The sequence below is a fragment of the Melopsittacus undulatus genome, chromosome 3, assembly GCF_012275295.1.
Source record: "Melopsittacus undulatus isolate bMelUnd1 chromosome 3, bMelUnd1.mat.Z, whole genome shotgun sequence".
In the NCBI taxonomy this organism is placed as follows: Eukaryota; Metazoa; Chordata; class Aves; order Psittaciformes; family Psittaculidae; genus Melopsittacus; species Melopsittacus undulatus.
In genome coordinates this window covers 100,329,297-100,348,769 of record NC_047529.1, presented here as the reverse complement: position 1 = coordinate 100,348,769, position 19,473 = coordinate 100,329,297, and the positions used below count along the sequence as shown (strand labels likewise).

General features: G+C 37.4%; 1 protein-coding gene across 1 annotated transcript in view; it reads right to left on the bottom strand.

Moving 5' to 3' along the window:
* Window positions 1-8,219: 8,219 nt before the first annotated feature.
* DNAH8 (dynein axonemal heavy chain 8) overlaps window positions 8,220-19,473 on the bottom strand; it is a 138,785-nt gene continuing 127,531 nt past the window's right edge. The window contains 6 exon segments of the mRNA XM_034060769.1: window positions 8,220-8,507; window positions 9,895-10,016; window positions 13,503-13,692; window positions 13,785-13,937; window positions 14,460-14,616; window positions 19,204-19,364. Of these exon segments, the coding sequence (XP_033916660.1) occupies window positions 8,220-8,507; window positions 9,895-10,016; window positions 13,503-13,692; window positions 13,785-13,937; window positions 14,460-14,616; window positions 19,204-19,364 (1,071 nt within the window).

The following is a 19,473-nucleotide window of genomic DNA, read 5'->3' as shown; positions in this document are numbered from 1 at the left end:
TCTGTGGGCCTCCTGGAAAAAAAGAAAAGGTAGCTAGCTCTGAGCAGTATTATGCAAATGAGAGTTACAAACACGTAAGCTACAGCTGCGATTACAAGCACATTGATGTTTAGAAGGGAGATCATCCTGTCTTGAAGTTATGTATGCTTCAATAGCTTTGGAGAAACTGAATTGTACCTTGAAACCTTGATTTTGGAAAGTGGGTAATTTACACTTCTTGGTAATACTCAAATTGACCTTACAGTGCTTTGTATCAAAACATGGCTACAGGCATTATTTTTAGTGTCCGTAAGCACTATTTGTTCTGTTACTGAAGTTACCTGCACACATGCAGGAGAATGTGCCCAGTACATGAAATATCTCATGGTAACTATCCAGTGCTGTAGTGCAGGGTTTGAAATCGCCCACTTTTCTATAATGTGTAGTATTGTAGATGCATATTCAGAATGAATGTACAGAAGCTGTTGATAGTTTGCAGTTCCAGACAAAAAGGGCTTGTTTTACGGAAATACATGAAAAGAACAAGTAGTGCTTGAACAAAACAGACAGCTCCATTTTTCAGCTGTAAAGTAGCATGGCTTGTACACTTTGGGCTATGTATTCCTTGATGACAACATATAAATGAGTGAAAAATTTATGGGGTCTAGCTGCCTTGTGGAATTTATTCTATGCAATGATTGTATGGAAGGAATGATTTAGATAGATAGGTATTCAATTTCAATACAAATCTTACATTCTCTGACTTACAGAGAAAAAATGTGTTGAGTAACTTGTGAATCTGACCCAGACATTGCCATATTAAAAATTTTAGATGTGTCAACGTAAAGGTTATTTGTAGTCATGTAATATAACAGGAAATAATTTTTTATTGCAATTTGAATTTCTTACCACAATCTCTGACTGCTAAATTCAAGATTCCTAATAAAAAAATCTGTTCAAGAATGTTTTGTTAAGAATTGTATTTTGGACTACAGAAGGCTGCTAGTATGAACAAAATGAAAAGATGCTAGCAAAGGAAATCATGGTGTGGAATACTCAGTAAAGCATTCAGTTTCTCTGCTTGAAGAAAGTAGGAATCTATGAATCAGAGAGCAAAGGAAGGAAAGAGTGAAGTTAGTCAAATTATTATTTACTAAGTAAAATTGACAGAAATATTATTCTTCCCCTCTTCTGTAGTGGTAGTTCTTTTCTGTGAGGAAATTACTTGAAAATCACTTCCCACCAAGGGAAACCTTGATACAGAAAAGGAAAACTGCCTTGTAGAGTTTAATATACATCTTGTACGATGATCATAGCACTGGTCTTTTCCAAAGAGACAGAGATTATTTCTGTCTACTCTGCTGCTAGCTGTCTAGTAGGTAGGATTCCCTCAGTAAAAGGCTTCCCAAATGCCAAGACAAGCATTTAGTAGCTTGTCTGAAGCATCTATTGGAGTTTTCAGAAAGAGGTGATATTTTATAGTCTAGCATTTTGTATCAAAAAAGTATTCCCTGGATGAATGAGACAGGGAACCTGTTTCATAGGTTTTCCATGTGCTGACATGACTACAACTGAGAGAAAAGAGTATTGTTTGGATTAAATTCTTTAGCTTGTACATGTGCAGGTTAAATCCTTGCTATTTACATGGCTATTTATATTAATTTTACTTTTTGTGCCCATATGTCCAGTGAGATCACAAACTGTTGTTAATCACAGTGTCTTTTGAGGCCATAGCTTTTTGCATCATAAACATTCCCCCAAAAAGAGAAGGTGACCCTAACCATCATTCATTTCCATCACCATACAGCAGCCTGCTCGTAATTCATGTGAAGCTGCAAGGATGAAAGGCAATTATGTGCTTAACACAGTTCTCTGAAATGCTGTGTCTGTAAGGCAAATAATCATTCTGCCTTTGAGTATCTGGTTTCACAGAAATCCCTCCTTGGTGATTAGCCAGCAGATTTTGAGCAATTAATATTAGGATTTTTAATTAGCTAACCTTTCGAACAACCACTCGACTAATCTGAATATCAAATATAAACACTGGTAGGAGGTATTACTGATTAGTGAATATATGCAGGAAGCTGCAGATATTTATCTGTTAAGACATTCCAAGTCTGCTTGAAAAAATGAAGTGAGGAGTCAACCTGTTGATACTGTAAGAGATTAGAAGCTGCAGATCCATAGGGGAAGTCCAGGAGCTGGAGCAAGCCAGGGGAGGGAGGCAGGGAGGAGGAAAGCAAGGGGCTAAAGAGGGCCTTTTTTATCTTCATATGTGTCATTTTTGTCCTAGAAAGAATAAAAAGTAGTGTTTTCCTAATATCCAGGAGTGTAATCACATTTCCATGGAGCTGAACAAGGCCTGGCAGGGTGGGGGATAGAGGGAGGGAGGGAGGGAGGAAGGCAAATACTGATAACTATATATTAATGAAGGTAAATGTTGGAACTGACATGAAGGATAAATTTTGGATGAGATCTCAGTATTTATGAAAAATGATAAAATATTTTTGATTGAATTGATTTAACCTCACCTGAATGCTGTAAATAATGTCTTGATTAGTAATAAAGAATACAAAATACAAGACTAAATATAGATTTATCAGCAAGATAAGAATTCAGTTAAATGGACTTTCTAACTGGCAGAACACAATCACTAATCCTTTTAGACATTTGGGAATGTGAAAATAGTTGAAGTTGGATAAGTGGAATCTTGCATTTCTGAATATCCATTTATTACTAGTCATCTAACTAACACATACCTTGGTTGAGTCATTCCTTTATTAAACAGCCAATGTGGTAAGCCAGAGATTGTTCAGATATCCCTAATGATATTATTATTGCATATTTGTATCTAATAAATTATAAATTGCAATGGAAATAAGGAGGCATAAAAATAAGGCATACATATTAGTAGTTGTTGGTTTCCCCATGCTAACCTCTCCTGTATAAGAGTTACATTGTATTTCTATTACCAAAGTCTGTGTCTGGATTTGCCCTTTATCATGGACTGTTGCTAAGTGAAAAAAAAAAAAGTTTCCCTGAATTTCTAAGAGCCAATCTATGCATGTTTCTTTTGTACTCTGGAGGCCGTATTAATCACTAGAAAAGGCTTCTCTTTTGGCTTTAATACATCTGGACTTGCCTCAGGAATACCCTGCTTGTGTGGTTCAAACAGATCCTCCAATGTTCAGCTTGTGTGATGTCTGCCCTAGTAGTATAAATAAAAACAGAGGCTTCTGAAGAGTTCTGATCAAGACACTTGTCATAGTTGTGCAATTAAACATTAAAAAAATCAGTAGAAATACCAATATACTTGAAACTCCAGCTTGCACATTTTATACATTTTCAGTATGTGTGTCAACAGAATTATACTACTATACTGCTGCCAAATATTCTGCCAGACTATAACAAATGATGAATTAGTTTAAATATTAAGAATATATATTGCCAGTTAACAAAATGACTGAACAGAAAACTGTAGATCTTTCCATAAAATGTGAATATTTTGAATCTCTGCTGAACAAATTTTTGTTACAACCAACAAGTATCTAGAGGCAGAAACAGAGGATGTGGATGAAGAAGATTGTTCTATGGAATTAACAAAGTTAAAGTTTAGCTGAAATGTTACCTTCTTGGAACATTAGGGTTGGAACAAGTTTATTACAGTGAGTGGTTTTGTGAGGTTTAGCAATCTGACCAGAAAACAAACTTCTCCCTGCCCCCTATTTGCAATCTCTTTTCCACAGGTTTTAATAACTTTGTTATATAAAAGCCCACATATGGCTATGCTCCACACTTCTTGTGAATCATCACCTAAAAACAAAAGCTTTTGTGAAAAGTGTTTTGATATGCTAGCAGATCGATTACTATTAGTTAATGTGTCCACTCTAAAGCAGTGGGAAAGCACATGCCTTCCCTTGTCTTACCAGCTTGAACTTGCCCCTGAAAATCAGGTAAATGGTTAGGAAAATTCTTCTGGGTGATTATTCTGAGTGAGGAAAGAATAATAGAGACTATGGATGCACCCTCTAAGATAATTCTGGGCATGCTTTTCACATTCTCAAACACAGATCTTCATGAGTCAGGGCCTTGCTTTCACAGAGACTATTTAAATGTCCTATTTCAATTCTTCAGGGTTTTTTTGATCATCTGTTAAATATTTGTGTTTTGCTGACATGGCATTCTTGTCTTTGTCAATTCAGGCACTACCATGGTGCCTCACAACTTGAACAGCAGTATCTTGCATGGCAAATGAGCATAAAAACATTCAGAAAGTAACCTGCCCAGTGACTTGAAAAAAAACTATACTAGAGTTAATGTAGGAAGTTGAACACTTGTTACAATATTATGATGTATAGAGCATTCCTGGAGTCCTGAGGCCTTGAATCCCTCTAGATTATGTCAACTAGGAGGAATGACTTGTGGTGATTCAAGTAATTAACTGTATTAGATGTTTGAATATGCTGTTAGATGTTTGAAGAGCTGTCTGTAAACAAACTAATTGTGAGAGTACTATCCCACATATGACTAGGACAGAAATACATTGACCATTCTTAAAGCACAGAGACAGAAAAGGAGCCTTATGACTAGATGGTAGATTGTTGCCATCACAAAACAGGTTATTTCCAGTAAACTAACTAGAAAGCTATATGGAAATTAACATTCATTTTAAATGAGAAGTAATGAGCTAATGCATGGTGTTGAGGAAACAGAGCAGAACACCCCCCTAGACAGGCTCAGAGAAGATGGGAAACAGTGGACTCTGACAAATAGAAAAAAGAGATGCTGTCAAGTTTCTGATGCAATATATTAAATAGTTGAGATCAACAATATACTATTCATCTCTGTTCTTACAGGATGGAGAAATAAAATCTTCTTTGGTGTAAATTATCTAACTCAGCATGTGTGGTGGTTTAAACCAAGTCCCCCAACTCCCGGAGAGTTAGGAAGGAGAATCCAAAGAATGTAGCCCCCACGGATTGAGATAAGAACGGTTTAATTGCTAAGGCATAACACAAAACCCCTACTGCCATTTACTACTACAAATAATAATGATACAGCAAACAGCAAGTGAAGAGAATACAACACCCCACCAGCCACCGACCCATAACTCACTCCACCCTGCCTGGCCGAGCACCATGTGCTCCCTCCTCCATTTTTCTCCTCAGCTCTCTCTCCAGCTTTCTCTTTCCCAGTATGCATCCTGGGCATCACGTGCTATGGTATGGAATACCTCATTGGCTAGCCTGGGTCAGGTGTCCTGTCTCTCCTTCCTCCCGGACTCCCCTCCTCCACCTGGCTGGAAAAAACCTTGAACAAAAATGCCCTCAAAACATGCTCAAACCATGACATTATCCACCCCTTATTCCATACCATTCACGTCATGCCCAGATCCCACATTTTCAATACACCATCACTCTTAAGTCCACCCCTCGATCATGAGACATCTCTATGTTGCATCTCTGGACTAATAGCTTGAAGTATCTGGGCCCACCAGGCTCAAAATCATTCACCGTCCCTTTCAGCAGTTCTACAGCTTGCTGCTGGGGACTCCATACAACTGCCTTCCACCTCCAATGCTTCCAAAGCACTGGAGGGGCCCAGTGGATCAGATACTTGGCCATACTGTCCCACATGCCCTGCCACTCATGACTGTCCAGCCTTGGGAACAGTCTCCTGGTGCTCCTATATCCTTGTCTAACCATAGAAAAGACCCAAACCTGACTCTGCTTAACTTTTGGGATCAGACAAAATGGTTGTGGGTAGAACACACTCTGTGTCTGTGCCACCATGCTGACCCCTATGACAATCAGCAGGCAGGTCCCAAGGGCACCCAAAAGCCATTCAAAACCGTCAGAACTCTCAAATGATGCTGCTGCACTTGTCACTGGGGCTGATGTAGCTGCCGTGCTTGCCAGTTCTCCCACTATCAGCTTCTCTTCTCCCGCGTCCGGATCTTCCTTCTCTGCCTTGCTGGGAAATGCTGCGTGGTCTCCTGTATCCTGCTGGGGGTCGGCAGGCGACTTCCGGGGGACACTCTCGGCCGTCGGAGGGTCGGGAACGGCCGCGGGACTCACCCCCCCGGCTGCCTGATCCCGCTGCTCAGCTACCGCCCTGCTCCGCTCCTCCCCCGCCTGCTCCCGCTGCTCTGCCACAGCCGTTTGGCTCCCCGTGCCGCTCTCCCTGGCAGCCTCAGCTGCCGGCAGCTCCCGGGGCTGCTCCTTCCCGGCTTCATGCAGCTCCACGCAGACGACGACGAGGATAAGGACAAGGACGGCGAAGAGCAGCGGGACGGCCTGGTACAAATTCAAGTCCACGGCCACGTCCATCCCCCCCCGCTGCCGGAGCCCCACCGTATTACAAGCCTCCGACACAAACACATCCAATCCATACACAAAGTACCCGGCAAAATCCCAAAACTGCGAGATCCAGAGAAAAACCTCTAACAGCCAATAAATCAGCATTGTGACAAGAGACCATAAATCCGCTCAGATCTGTTCTTATCTCAAACCCTCGGGCCCCACGTTGGGCGCCAAAAATGTCGTGGTTTAAACCAAGTCCCCCAACTCCCGGAGAGTTAGGAAGGAAAATCCAAAGAATGTAGCCCCCACGGATTGAGATAAGAACGGTTTAATTGCTAAGGCATAACACAAAACCCCTACTGCCATTTACTACTACAAATAATAATGATACAGCAAACAGCAAGTGAAGAGAATACAACACCCCACCAGCCACCGACCCATAACTCACTCCACCCTGCCTGGCCGAGCACCATGTGCTCCCTCCTCCATTTTTCTCCTCAGCTCTCTCTCCAGCTTTCTCTTTCCCAGTATGCATCCTGGGCATCACGTGCTATGGTATGGAATACCTCTTTGGCTAGCCTGGGTCAGGTGTCCTGTCTCTCCTTCCTCCCGGACTCCCCTCCTCCACCTGGCTGGAAAAAACCTTGAACAAAAACACCCTCAAAACATGCTCAAACCATGACAGCATGTTATTAATTTGCACCTTCCCCAGTATCTTTCCATATTAAATTTCACTTGTAAATGTGGCAGTGCACATGTTCCACCCATGGAGGCATTCACAGGGTTAAGCTTTGTTTCCCCACTGCAATTAAGCTGAAAGTCCAGACTAGGGGAAAAAAATGAAGAATGAATAAACTACAGTTGTTGTGCTGGTTTTTGGGTATGAACTTTTTCTCCCTCTGTTGACACAGTGGGTAGACTGAGAATGCACAAGAACATGAGAGGGGAAAAAGTCAGGACAGCTGAACCAAACTGTCCGAAGGGATACTCCACACCATATGAGGTCTTGTTAAGCACCAAAGGCACAGAGAAAGCAGAAGGAAAGGGAACATTTGTGCTTATTGCATCTGTTCTCCAGAGTAATCATTACCCATGCTGAGCCCCTTCTTTCCCAGAAATGGCTAAACATCTGCCTGCCAGTGGGAAGCAGTAAACAAACTCCTTAATTTGCTTGGCTTGTGTATGCAGGTTTGTTTTACTTATTAAACTGTCTTCATCTAGGCCCATGTGCTTTCAGCTTCTGCACTTCAAATTCTTTCCCCCATCCTGCTGAGACAGGTGAAGAGAGCAAGCAACTGGACAGATACTTAGCTGCTGTTATGTTCAACCCACCACAAATACTGTCTTCAGTGTTTTGATCACCTGGAGCAACAAATCTGACAATCAGTCAGGTTGGGGTTATTTTGTTTGTTTGCTTGCTTGGGTTTTGTTGTGTTTGGGGTTTTTTTGTTTTGTTTTGTTTTTGTTTTGTTGGCGTTTCCTTTTTTCATGTATTTTAAATATATGAAATATTTAAAACTTGTATCTAAGAGAACTTAAATTTATGTTCTATATTGTCTTCTGTTGTCATCATACATCACTGAAACACAAGCTAAAATGACGTGAAAAAATAAGTTCTTTTATAAGGTTTAAGAACATTTTATTTTAAATTGTATTATGAAAGAAAATGTTTATTTTTTAAGTAATATAATGGAAACATCAAAGACTACAACCAGAAAACTTGTTTCGAAAACTTACTTTAAAATTATCAGCAAATAGCCAAGAACAACTGAATTTACTGGAAGCAGAGAAAAAAACATTAAGTCAAAATGAACGTTCTAGTATGATGACCAATGGCCACCAAATAAAAAGCAGTAGAAGTAACAGTAGAACAAATTATACATGTAATTTGTTACATGTGCCATATATTCTGTTACAGTTGTGGTATAAAAAAACAGTTTACTTGATGTCACAAAGGAGAGCCACTCCTCTCAATATCCAGTGGTCTGGAGTCACGGTTGTCCTTAAGTAGATCTCTGTAATATAGTTCAGATCTGTCCTCCTGGGCTTCTTGTAAAGTGGACAAACATAGAGCTTGGGATCTTTAGGACTGGTTGTATTAACAGCATATATATGCAACACAGGCAGCTGAACAAAAAGAATCTTTGGTGTAGATTCAATGAGTTTGCTATTTCGTTTGTCCCAGCCTGCACCTTCCAGGTATAGCCCATATACATATACTCCTTCCTGTGTGAAGAATAAGCAGATACATCACACAAAATAAAAAAAATCTGTTTTGTGAAATGAGTGTCATAGACTATTAAAAGGAATATATGTTTTATAGTAATACCTGACATTGAATCTTTTCAAACCACATAATTTTAAAAAAACAACCTTTTTCAGAAGTTATACTGATATGAATAGCAAGGAAAATTGTTTAATAAAGCCCATACACTACTACACTACAAAATTTGATCTAAAGTTTACTATAAATTTTAAAAATTGAGAGGTGATACAATAAAATGGTTCTTTTAATAAAATATTTTCATAACTGCAAAATAAAAAATTAGTATCTTCATAGAATCATAGAATAGTTGAAATGGAAAGGACCTTAAGATCATCTAGTTCCAACCCCACTGCCATGGGCAGAGACACCTCGCACTAAACCATATCACCCAAGGCTTCATCCAACCTGGTCTTGAACACTGCCAGGGATGGAGCATTCACAACTTCCCCAGGCAACCCATTCCAGTACCTCATCACCCTTACAGTAAAGAACTTCCTCCTTATATCCAATCTAAACTTCCCCTGTTTAAGTTTGAACCTGTTACCCCTTGTCCTGTCACTACAATCCCTAATGAAGAGTCCCTCCCCAGCATCCCTATAGGCCCTCTTCAGATACTGGAAGGCTGCTATGAGGTCTCCACGCAGCCTTCTCTTCTCCAGGCTGAACAGCCCCAACTTTCTCAGCCTATCTTCATAAGGGAGGTGCTCCAAGATTTTGCCAGGCACCCTGGTCTGTAATTCTGTGGGTCATCCATTTTCCCCTTCTTGAAAATGGGGGTTATATTTCCCTTTTTCCAGTCATCAGGAACTTTGCCTGACTGCCATGATTTTTCAAATATGATGGACAGTGGCTTAGCAACTTCATTCGCCAGCTCCTTCACAACCCACAGATGGATTTCATCTGTCCCATGGTCTTGTGCACATTCTGGTTCTTAAGATGGTCTTGAACCAGATCCTCTTCTACAATGGGCCTAAGGTCTTCATTTTCACAGTCCCTGCCTCTGCCTTCCAAGACTTGGTTGGTGTGGTTAAAGCATTTGCCAGTGAAGACTGAGGCAAAGAAGTAATTAAGAACCTCAGCCTTCCCAAATCCAGGGTAGCCACTTCTCCTGATAGCTTCCGGAGGGAACCTACGTTGTCCCTACTCTGTCTTTTATACATTTATAAATACTTCTATACTTACATACTTGTTTCATACTTATTGCTATTTATCTTGTATGCTGAGCAAAAACAGCTAGGTGAAGACATTAGTAACTTTTGCCTCTAGCAATCCAAAATGACAGAATGATGCACTATATAGATTAAATACTGGAATTAATACTGAAACATCTTTGCATGTCATACATACAGAAGGAGGTGCTGTGATTTCTTCTTTGTTTTGCTTTAGCACTTCATTATGTATTGTAACGGCATCTAAAGCCCAGCCCTTATGTGCTCGAGTTACTTCTTGTCTCATTGCTGTAAGGAATCCTTGAGAAATCAAGCCACAGATTTATTACATATCTCAAATGGCAAAAAAAATCACATATATATATACACATATATAAAATCTTGTTTAGTTATCTGCTTGGTTCTGCACTGAATGTTATAGACGGATCTTCAGAGTTCTGTTAAAATGAGCACCCTGACTAATAACAGCAAACTTTGCTTTGGGGCCAAAATAGGAACAAATGACAACAGTGGCCTAGACTGCATTACACTGAGAAAAATATTTTTAAATGGCAAATAAAATAATGTACTTTTTTTTTTTTTGTTTTTCTGGTACTGAATTATTCAGTTAACAAATATTTACTTAGGATACTGACTTACACATTTTCATTAGGCAATCAACTACAAGATCCAGGGTGGAGTTGTATTTCAAGAAAGAATTAGAAGGCAGACAAGATATGAATTATGCAAGCTGATATTTCTGTAAAGGCAACTTAGGAAAAAAGTGTTTTTTAATGAAAGAAGAAAAATAAGATAAATTTCTATGACAGCACATCTGAATGTGATAAATAACTATACGAGTGTATGGAATCTAGATAACCCAGTGCTTAAAAAGGATGAAAAAATTATGTTTTGTTAGTGAATAAAAGGGAGTCCTAGACAGAAATGAAGGTAGAGGATGACATAATCAAGTAGTGAGTTCAGTGATCTTTTGAATATTTTTTGAACACACTTTACATAGGTTTGCAATCAAAAAGGGTTAAGAGGTAAAATTCACAACATCAGCTGAGCACCCTGTCAACTTTAGAGCACCTAAACACTGCCCTGCCCCAAAGATTGGATATAAAATAGAAAGCACACAATGCATCTTCTTGTGTAAAGGACTGAAAAGTAGAAGCACAAGATGACAAATAATTGGGCAGCAAAGAGGTTTGGATGTGTTATAAAGAAAAAGCTACAAAGATGGAACAATTTTAACAAATACCTGGTTGTTTCTTTGTAAATGTCTCAGAGGATGACAGTGCAGTAGCTGCTATTTTATGCTACTAGATGAAGAACTAGTTGGAGTTGTCAGAGAGATTAGGTGAAACATTAACAATAGAGAAGTTGATAATTATATGTGATTACTGTAAAGATTTAAAGATGAAATTGCATCAGTTCCTTTTTGATAGGGCATATGACTAGTGTTTTGTTGGCTATCAAGTGTCTACAAGGAGGAGAAATCACCTAATAAAATACTGACAAGCCAGGGAAGAAATCATGAAAGTACATGGACATGCAGTAGAAAACAACATTTCAAGATATGAGTGGTTCAACATGCTAATTAGGATAAAGCCAATTAGAAGTTAAGAGATTTGTCACGGCTAAAATATATATATATACTATGTAAATACAATTAATGTAGTACTTGAAATGAAAATGTATTCATTTCTCAAATACTATGTATTCTGATAAAAATTAAACAGTATTATTTAGGCTTCAAATTTTGCTAAAAATTAATTATATCTGTACAACATGATAATTTTTTTTTCATAAGCCTGTTCATTCCAAGTGCCATGTCTGCTGAATGGCATATTGCACCACCATTAACATACATTCTTCCTTAATAAATATTTATAGGAGACAAACACTGATAATGATAAAAGATCACAAGTTTAAATTGGTGATACTTTATAGTATTGTCAATAGATTTTTTTCCACTGAACTGATACAATACATTCCTCATGTTTTAACATTATAACGTATTTGCCAATTCTATGATAGATTTAGAGCTGGATTCACTAGTGCAATTAGTTTAGATTTTCCTGCAACAGCAGAACAGGGTAGTTTAATTTCTGATTTGCCTCAGAGGCAACTTTTTTAAACATTGCTGCATGGTTTGATTTACTCATAATTTTCTGGAGAGCAGTATTACACATACAGCAACTATACTTACCTCATACCTAACCATAGCAAACCTTTGCGCTTAGCACACGTCTTTCTCCATCTACAGGACTAATTTATTTGGAACACAGAGGCTGAAGCAATCACCAAGTTCAAGAACATCTGTGTCTCAGGCTCATTTATTTTTAGGCTAAATATTATATTTGGTCAAAAGAATCTGGTCCATTGTCTTCTTTTACACCAGCATGAGTGCTATTTTTGAATAACCAGAGATCAGCTGCACCATTTTTAATACAAGTTGAATGATGTTTTAATTGGCATCTCAAGACTATCTTTTAATGATAATCTGAATGTGCTCCAGGCACTTCAACTGTTCCTGAAAGTAACTCCAAAAATGACTTTGATATTAGTTATTTTTACAGAAGTGGTCACAGAAAGGCCAGAAAGAGTTAAGCATTACAAAGTAAAGGTAACTCATAAAATACTCAAGGATTTCAGAGGTTAATACTAATGAAAAAAACATCATAACTGTTACATAAGAGAAGTTTCTCATGAGAATTTTGTATGGACAGTTGTGTAGGCTAAATGAGATTCTTCTATGAACATGCACCAAATAAGGTAACAGGTTTTGTTATTCATAAAGATGATTACAATTTGGTTTTCTTCTTCTTTTCTAAAAACATCATAAGCTATAACAGATAATGATAGATAATGTTTACTTGAACTTTGCAGTATATCTTTCATGAATTTGGACAAACTGTTCATTAAGTAACCTGTGAAATGGCAACACTCTGGAAACTGCAGTTTGATTATTCTGTGAAACATTGGTAGCTGCTATAAATTCTGCAATAGTTGCATGTTCGTAGAATCGCAGAACAGCCCAGCTTGGAAAAGACCTCGAAAGATCATCTTTTGTGAGAAAGGGAGCCTAGATGAGATTAACTAACACCCTATCCAATTGTATTTTGAACACCTCCAGCAACAGGGACTCTATTGTGTCCCTGGGAAGGTTATTCCAGTGAATGACTTTTAACACTAAAAAATTCTTTCTTTTGCTACTGTACAGCATATAAATAACATCTTGCTCTAGATAAAACTTTTCCATGCTAGCAGCTTACAGTTTAGAATGTGATAAACACTTGAAGACAACAGGAAAAAAGTAATTTAGAAGTTATATCATCATGCTACAATATCTCAACAAGATAAAGCATTTTGTTAACTACATGTTTTCCTTATTGTAATATATAAAGTGTGTTTACAGGTCAGACTAAAAGACCATCTATACAAACATCCTGTCTCTGATATTAGACAAAGGCAGATGATTAGTGAAATAATATTACAACGGGCAAAATGAGACGTAAATCTTTTCACTTCCTTATTCTTCCACCTTCTGGCAATCTGGAGCTGAGGGACTTCCCAACTCGAAGGGTAAATTTGGACAGTCATTTTTATTGCTGCCATTGGACCTGTTTTCCATGACTTTATCTAATTTTTTTTTAACCCATTTGTCATCTTGGCTTCTATGACACATACTGACAGTGATGAAAACATCTTTTCTAGATGTAATATTAAATTAGATATGTAGTAAAATCCATTAAACTATGATTAAATACATTACTACTCAAGTCCTTTCAGTACCCTTACCTTGTGGATTAAAGAATCCAGGCATCCAAAATACATTTGGTCTTCCTCCAAATATCCAAGTAGATAACTGAGTATTTCTTTCCAAAAGTTCAGTAAACCAGAAGCCAAGTGTTGAAGAATCCCAAGCTACTCTTTTCCATCCTTGAGGAATTCGAGCATCAAACATATTATCAAGTACATCTTTCAAATTCTGAAGGAATGAAATTGTAACACATGAACTAAAGCAATCAAGGTAATAATTTGAAATACAGTATTCAATATTAGTAAACATGCTTTACTTGCCTCACTCATAACAATAGTTCCTTCTATGGCTAATTTAAGATCATTCAAACTGCTGCGGACTATTGTGATCACCTTTTGCATTCGGTCAATTTCTTGCCGGAGAAAAATATTCATAGGGTTAAGGTGTCCCATTTTAATTAAACGAGCTTTTACCTAAAATATAGAAGCACAGAAGATGGAATTTAGTTGAAACTGAATTTTTGAAATGTTCTCATATGTGACGTCTTTACTTTCTTGTGTTCAGAAAAGTAAACAGTAGACTAGTATTTCATGTATTTCAACTAATAATTATCCTGTAAACTGTTGCAGCTTTTATTTTTTGTCTGATACTACCAAATTACTCATGACTTTGCTAGAATAGAACTTGACCCAGAAGGCCCAGGAGAATGCTGTCACAAAAAGTTAAGACTGACTTTTTTTCCTGTGTTTTCATATGCAGCTTTGACAGTCCAGGAATAGTCTCCATGGCACATCTCCATGATTAATTGTTAGAGGTCTTTATTTTTAATAAAGCAGCCTCATATCAATTCATGCTGATAAAGATGTTGGTTCCTTTCTTGAATCTGCTACTAGCTATATGATCTTTCTGTACCATTCAGGGTCTCTTTTTTTTGGAACGTCTTCTGTGAAAACTCAACAGAGAGAACAGCAAGAAAACAACTAAGATTAACTTGCCTCATGAGGTATGTAATCTGGAGGAAGTTTCTCTAGCATGTCTTCAGCTAAACGATAAACAATTGCTTCACGAGTTTCTCCAGCTCCTGCACCACCTTCTTTAGGCTGAATGTTGGTAATAGTGTCTAAAACATCAGCTGCTGTATTACTTTGGTATCTGAGAGGATAACAAATACATGTAAATTACATAGGATTTTTTAATAGTTAAATGATACTTTGGAGAACACACAACTTAAAACTTGAGAAAAAATATACTGTGTCATCAGATTAAATCAAAACTCCCAATAATTTCTTTTTCTTTGTGCCCTGCAACAAGTTGAACACACTAACCATGAGTTTTTATTTTTTTTTACTTGAGTTTTATTTTGGTTTTCCATGATTGTAAAGAATATGAATATCCCTCTACGCACTGTTATACACTTGCTGTTTTTCTAATTCAGGGTTAAGAAGGAGTTCTACAAGCTGAGAATATGGGGTGTCAAAAAAAACTATCATACGATTTCCAGGAATTCTGTGGAAAGGGAGAAAATGCCATACACCTGTTAAGAACATCTAAACAGATATTTGCTGGAAAGAAGCAACACGAGTTTTTTAACAAGGAAGAATATTTCACTCAATCATTTCTTTAAAGTGGAATTCAGAAGAAGGAAAAGGTGGAGGCATTACTCTGCAAATTGCTCCTTTATTAATTAGTAAATTCATTCTGCTCTGAGGTATTTAGTATTAATAATAGAAGCTGATAGATTTACAATATTAGAGATGAAAACCTTCTATTTCATAGTAGAGCATTGGCAGAGCTAATGTAAATTTATGTTCTGAGTCAATACAAAAAAGTAAATTACATTAATGGGGCATTTGACAGCAAAAGACCTCATCAGTCCTTTAAGATAAGCAGAATTACAGAAGTACTTTTGCTACAATGCTATCTAGTGGCACAAAGGTATGAGAAGCAGTGAGAACGAAAACATAGCAGTGTACGTGTTGCCTACTTTTATCTTATAGGATCAGCTACATAAGGAACATACAGCAGGAGTCTGACCCAGAAAATTGTACTGGCTCAAAGCATAATTTTTCACATCAGTTTTGTTTTCAACCTCATATGACACCATTCTCTTTCTATTACTCTGTCATACGTAATTGTATAAGCCATGAAACCAAGGACAGTACTATAGCATAGAATATGTGAACTCCTAAAGTATCCAAGCTTTGGAGATAGTATCATAAGATTAGAGAAGCTAGATACTGCAGCATTTCAACATTAACTGCTTGTGATTGCTATTATAAAGACTATAAATCAGAAAAATAGAAGAACTCCTACTGGCAGTTTGCTTCTCAGAGGATCTAATTTCTGCTTCTTAATGTAGGAATGGTGGGGCTTTCATGGTTTTTAATAACCCTTCACTTTAGATTCAAAACTCTCAAGCTTATTTCCATTTATGGCCCCATTTAAAGAGTGACAGATCTATTCAAGACTACACATGAGCAGAAAAGTTGGACAAAATCAAATTTCTCTTGTACTTACAGCTTCATTTGTAAGAGAGACGTGAACCTTCCTGTTGACACTGCAAGTACTGTTCTTTCCCAGGCTTTGGAAAACCTGACTTTCCTTTACATTGCAAATAAAATGTTGAAGTATAGATGCAAATAATAAAGAAAAAAAGATTGTACAGATTTGTAGAGGAAGTACCACGTTCCTGGGAAGGAAATCAGATATATGCAATGGGGTGTCCCTAATCACATTTAAACATCCAGGTGTAGATGCCGACATAACAGCTGTTTGCCTAGATTGCCCTTACAGGTAATGCAAAGAAGCATGATTCAGCCCATGTGTTTTATTTGTCTGGTTTGTGATCAGAGGAACTGTAATTTACAGGGATCTATTTTTTGCTATTACAGTAAAGGAAGTTTTGAGTAATATAAAGAAAGCTAAAGCAACATTAAGTGAATATCATTTATAGTGTCAATGTTGCCTAAAAGTGAGTATGTAAGATAAAGCACTTTGTACCTGTTTATATTATTTTTTACCTGAAGTAGTATGGCAAAGCAAACGTCAGTCATCAGAAGAAAAGATTTTTACATGAATTTTTATTTGCTCCAAAAAGCAATATTATGAATATTTTCTTACAGAGTTTGGATTCAACAGCCTATTGTAGTTTCATAGCTGAAGTCTGTGCCATCAGGAGTTTTCTGTACTGGAAATAAAAACTAAGAACAAATGGAGTTTGACAGAAATGTTACCTGAGTTTTGTGTGAAAAACATCAGTCTCTACTGCAATGTGGTATTCAAAACCTTTCATTCACCAAGGCACAATGGGAGATCCTGCTCTGTCTTCAGCTGGTTAATAACCACTTGCAGTAGATTACAAAATCCAGTTAGATTTAAGGCTTCAGTATGTAATCAGTTGGAGAAGGGGTTGGAGAAGATTGTAAGAATATTCCTTGCCTGCTCAGGTACCTGCCTTGCTTTTGCAGCACGTATGATTCATACAGAAAGTTAAAACCAATCACAGCGACTTCAGGTGTTAATCCCAAGTAGACAAAAGTACTGATATTCAGTGAAGTCTTACAGTTGGAGCCAGGGGATTGAGCTTTTGGATGAACCAGAAAGCTGTCGCACTACACCAGTGAGAGACAAGATCTTTCTTGTCCTCAGTAAAAGTAATGTGGAAAGGTCCTGGACATCTCAGGGTTCCAATTCTAGCAGTTAGTCTTCTGCATGCTTGGATATGACTTAGTAAGATACCTTAAGGGGAAATTGAATACAACTTTTTACATTGTATGGGACACTAATATGTTTGATCTGTATGTCAAATTTGAAATTCAGGCAGAAAGTACATGTGCATAGTTACCTATAACAGGTTATGATAAATATGAAGCTGTTAAATATTTCCCCCAAACCCTAAAGAAATAACTACCGAGGAAAATCTCCAGAAAAGGACTAAACTAGCAGGAATATGCTGATGTACCAAGGGGAAGAAAAACTTGGCAATAGAGAGAAATGAAAGAGCTGTTCCTACTCACTAAGATCCCCCAACTCTGTTTCATTTCCTCCTATAAATTAGCCTTCCTACAAGCCTGATTTTGGATCTGAAGCATGTCTCTCTTCAGGACTTTGGTTCTCCAATAAATTTTGTCTCTTTAACCAGTTTTGCAAGAGAGGCCTTGCAAGTATTAGAGAACGACTTGAAACAGAATCTACTCTTAAGACTTTTCTTCAGATGTATATAGTTACAATGGTAGGTGCTAAGCTGACGATAAAACTGTGTACTGTTATCACAGTATGCTTAGAATACTGGGCTTTTGATATGGCATCAATCTTTCAAATCAGAGACTGAAAAACTGGAAAATTATTGCTTAGTCCAAAAATGTTGGAAGATATTAGGTTTCCACAACAGTTGTGCATCTGAGTAACATTTTTGTTGTTGTTTAAAAATACAAAAAGCTATGTTGAGATACAATGAATGTGGACATAATGAAAATGCAATAATTCTGGCAAAATTATTAAGGACTTCAGTGAAAAAAATATGATGATGATTCAGATCCTTTCACAGGGCATATGATATTAGAAGGAAATAAAAGTTAAGCTGTTACACACATTGTTTGGAATGAAAAAGTGAATTGAGTGAAAGATAAAATTTTAAGTAGCGTTAGTGCAGTTGAAAAGCCTCTTTTAATATAATGGAAATGACAGGACTGATGGCAACAAATTATTGTAACATCCAAAGGCATGCTTGTAAAACAAATGACAATCTGGACAATCATTTAAGAAGTATGCACAGAAATATAATGTACTACTTGGAATATGTCATCATTTTGGCTAGGATAGAGTTAATGTTCATCCTAATAGCTGGTACAGTGCTGTGTTTTGGATTTAGTCTGAGAATAATGTTGACAACCCACTGATGTTTTAGTTGTTAAGCAGTGCTTACTGTAAGCCAAGGACTTTCCAGTGTATCATGCTCTACCAGTGAGGAAGTGCACAAGAAGCTGGGAGGGAACACAACCAGGACAGCTGACCTGAACTAGCCAGAGGGATATTCAGTACCACAGAACATCATGCTCAGTATAGAAACTGGAGGGATTTGGCTGGGAGCTACCAATCACTGCCTGGGGAGAGGCTGGGCATCAATCAATGAACGATGAGCAATTGTATCATGTATTACTGTTGCTTGTAATTTTTTAATTTGAGTTTTATTTCTCTCACTCTCTTTTTTCCCTTATCACATTTTTCATTATTATTAGTATTATGTTGTACTTTAATTATTAAATTGCTCTTATCTCCACCTGTGGGTTTTACCTTTGTTTTTTAATAGATACTCCTCCTCCTCACCCCACTGTGAGGTAGGGGGTGAGGGAGCGACTGCATGGTACTTAGTTGCTGCCTTGGGTTAAACCACAACAGAACAGCAGGTAAACATTAGAAACTTCCTCTAGTTGAACTATATAGAAACTTACATCATATGTTCATATAAAAGTTTTATTATTCTTTCAAATAACAAAAAACCTAAAACCATGAGGACTAAGCAAGAAAGATTCCAATTGCTTTAAAAGAACATGTAAAATGGAGCTGAAGATACTGCATTCATAACCATATACATGCACAACAAGTGTTCCATTTCAACAGTGAAATTCGCATGAATCCTGTTTCCCGTGAAAAATACACTTTACCTAAGCATTTCAGAGGAACTTGTTTCCAAATACTAAAAGAAAAGGTCTCTGTTTGCATTATGTTGGAACTACTTACATAATATCAGCATTGCCGTGAAGACCAAAGACCATGGGACAGTCCATTGAAGGGAGTAACTGAATGCATTCCAAATACTGTGCCAGGGTTTTGCACACTAGAATTTTATATCCAGGGTAAAAACAGAAAGTGCTGTCAAACATCTTTTCATTAAACCATACCTATAGGGGATAAAAAATAAGTATTACTTTGTTACTTTGTGGGTTTGTTTAGTTTTTTTTAATCTCATTTTTACTCTTGGAAAATTAGAGTTCTTATTTTAGCTACAAC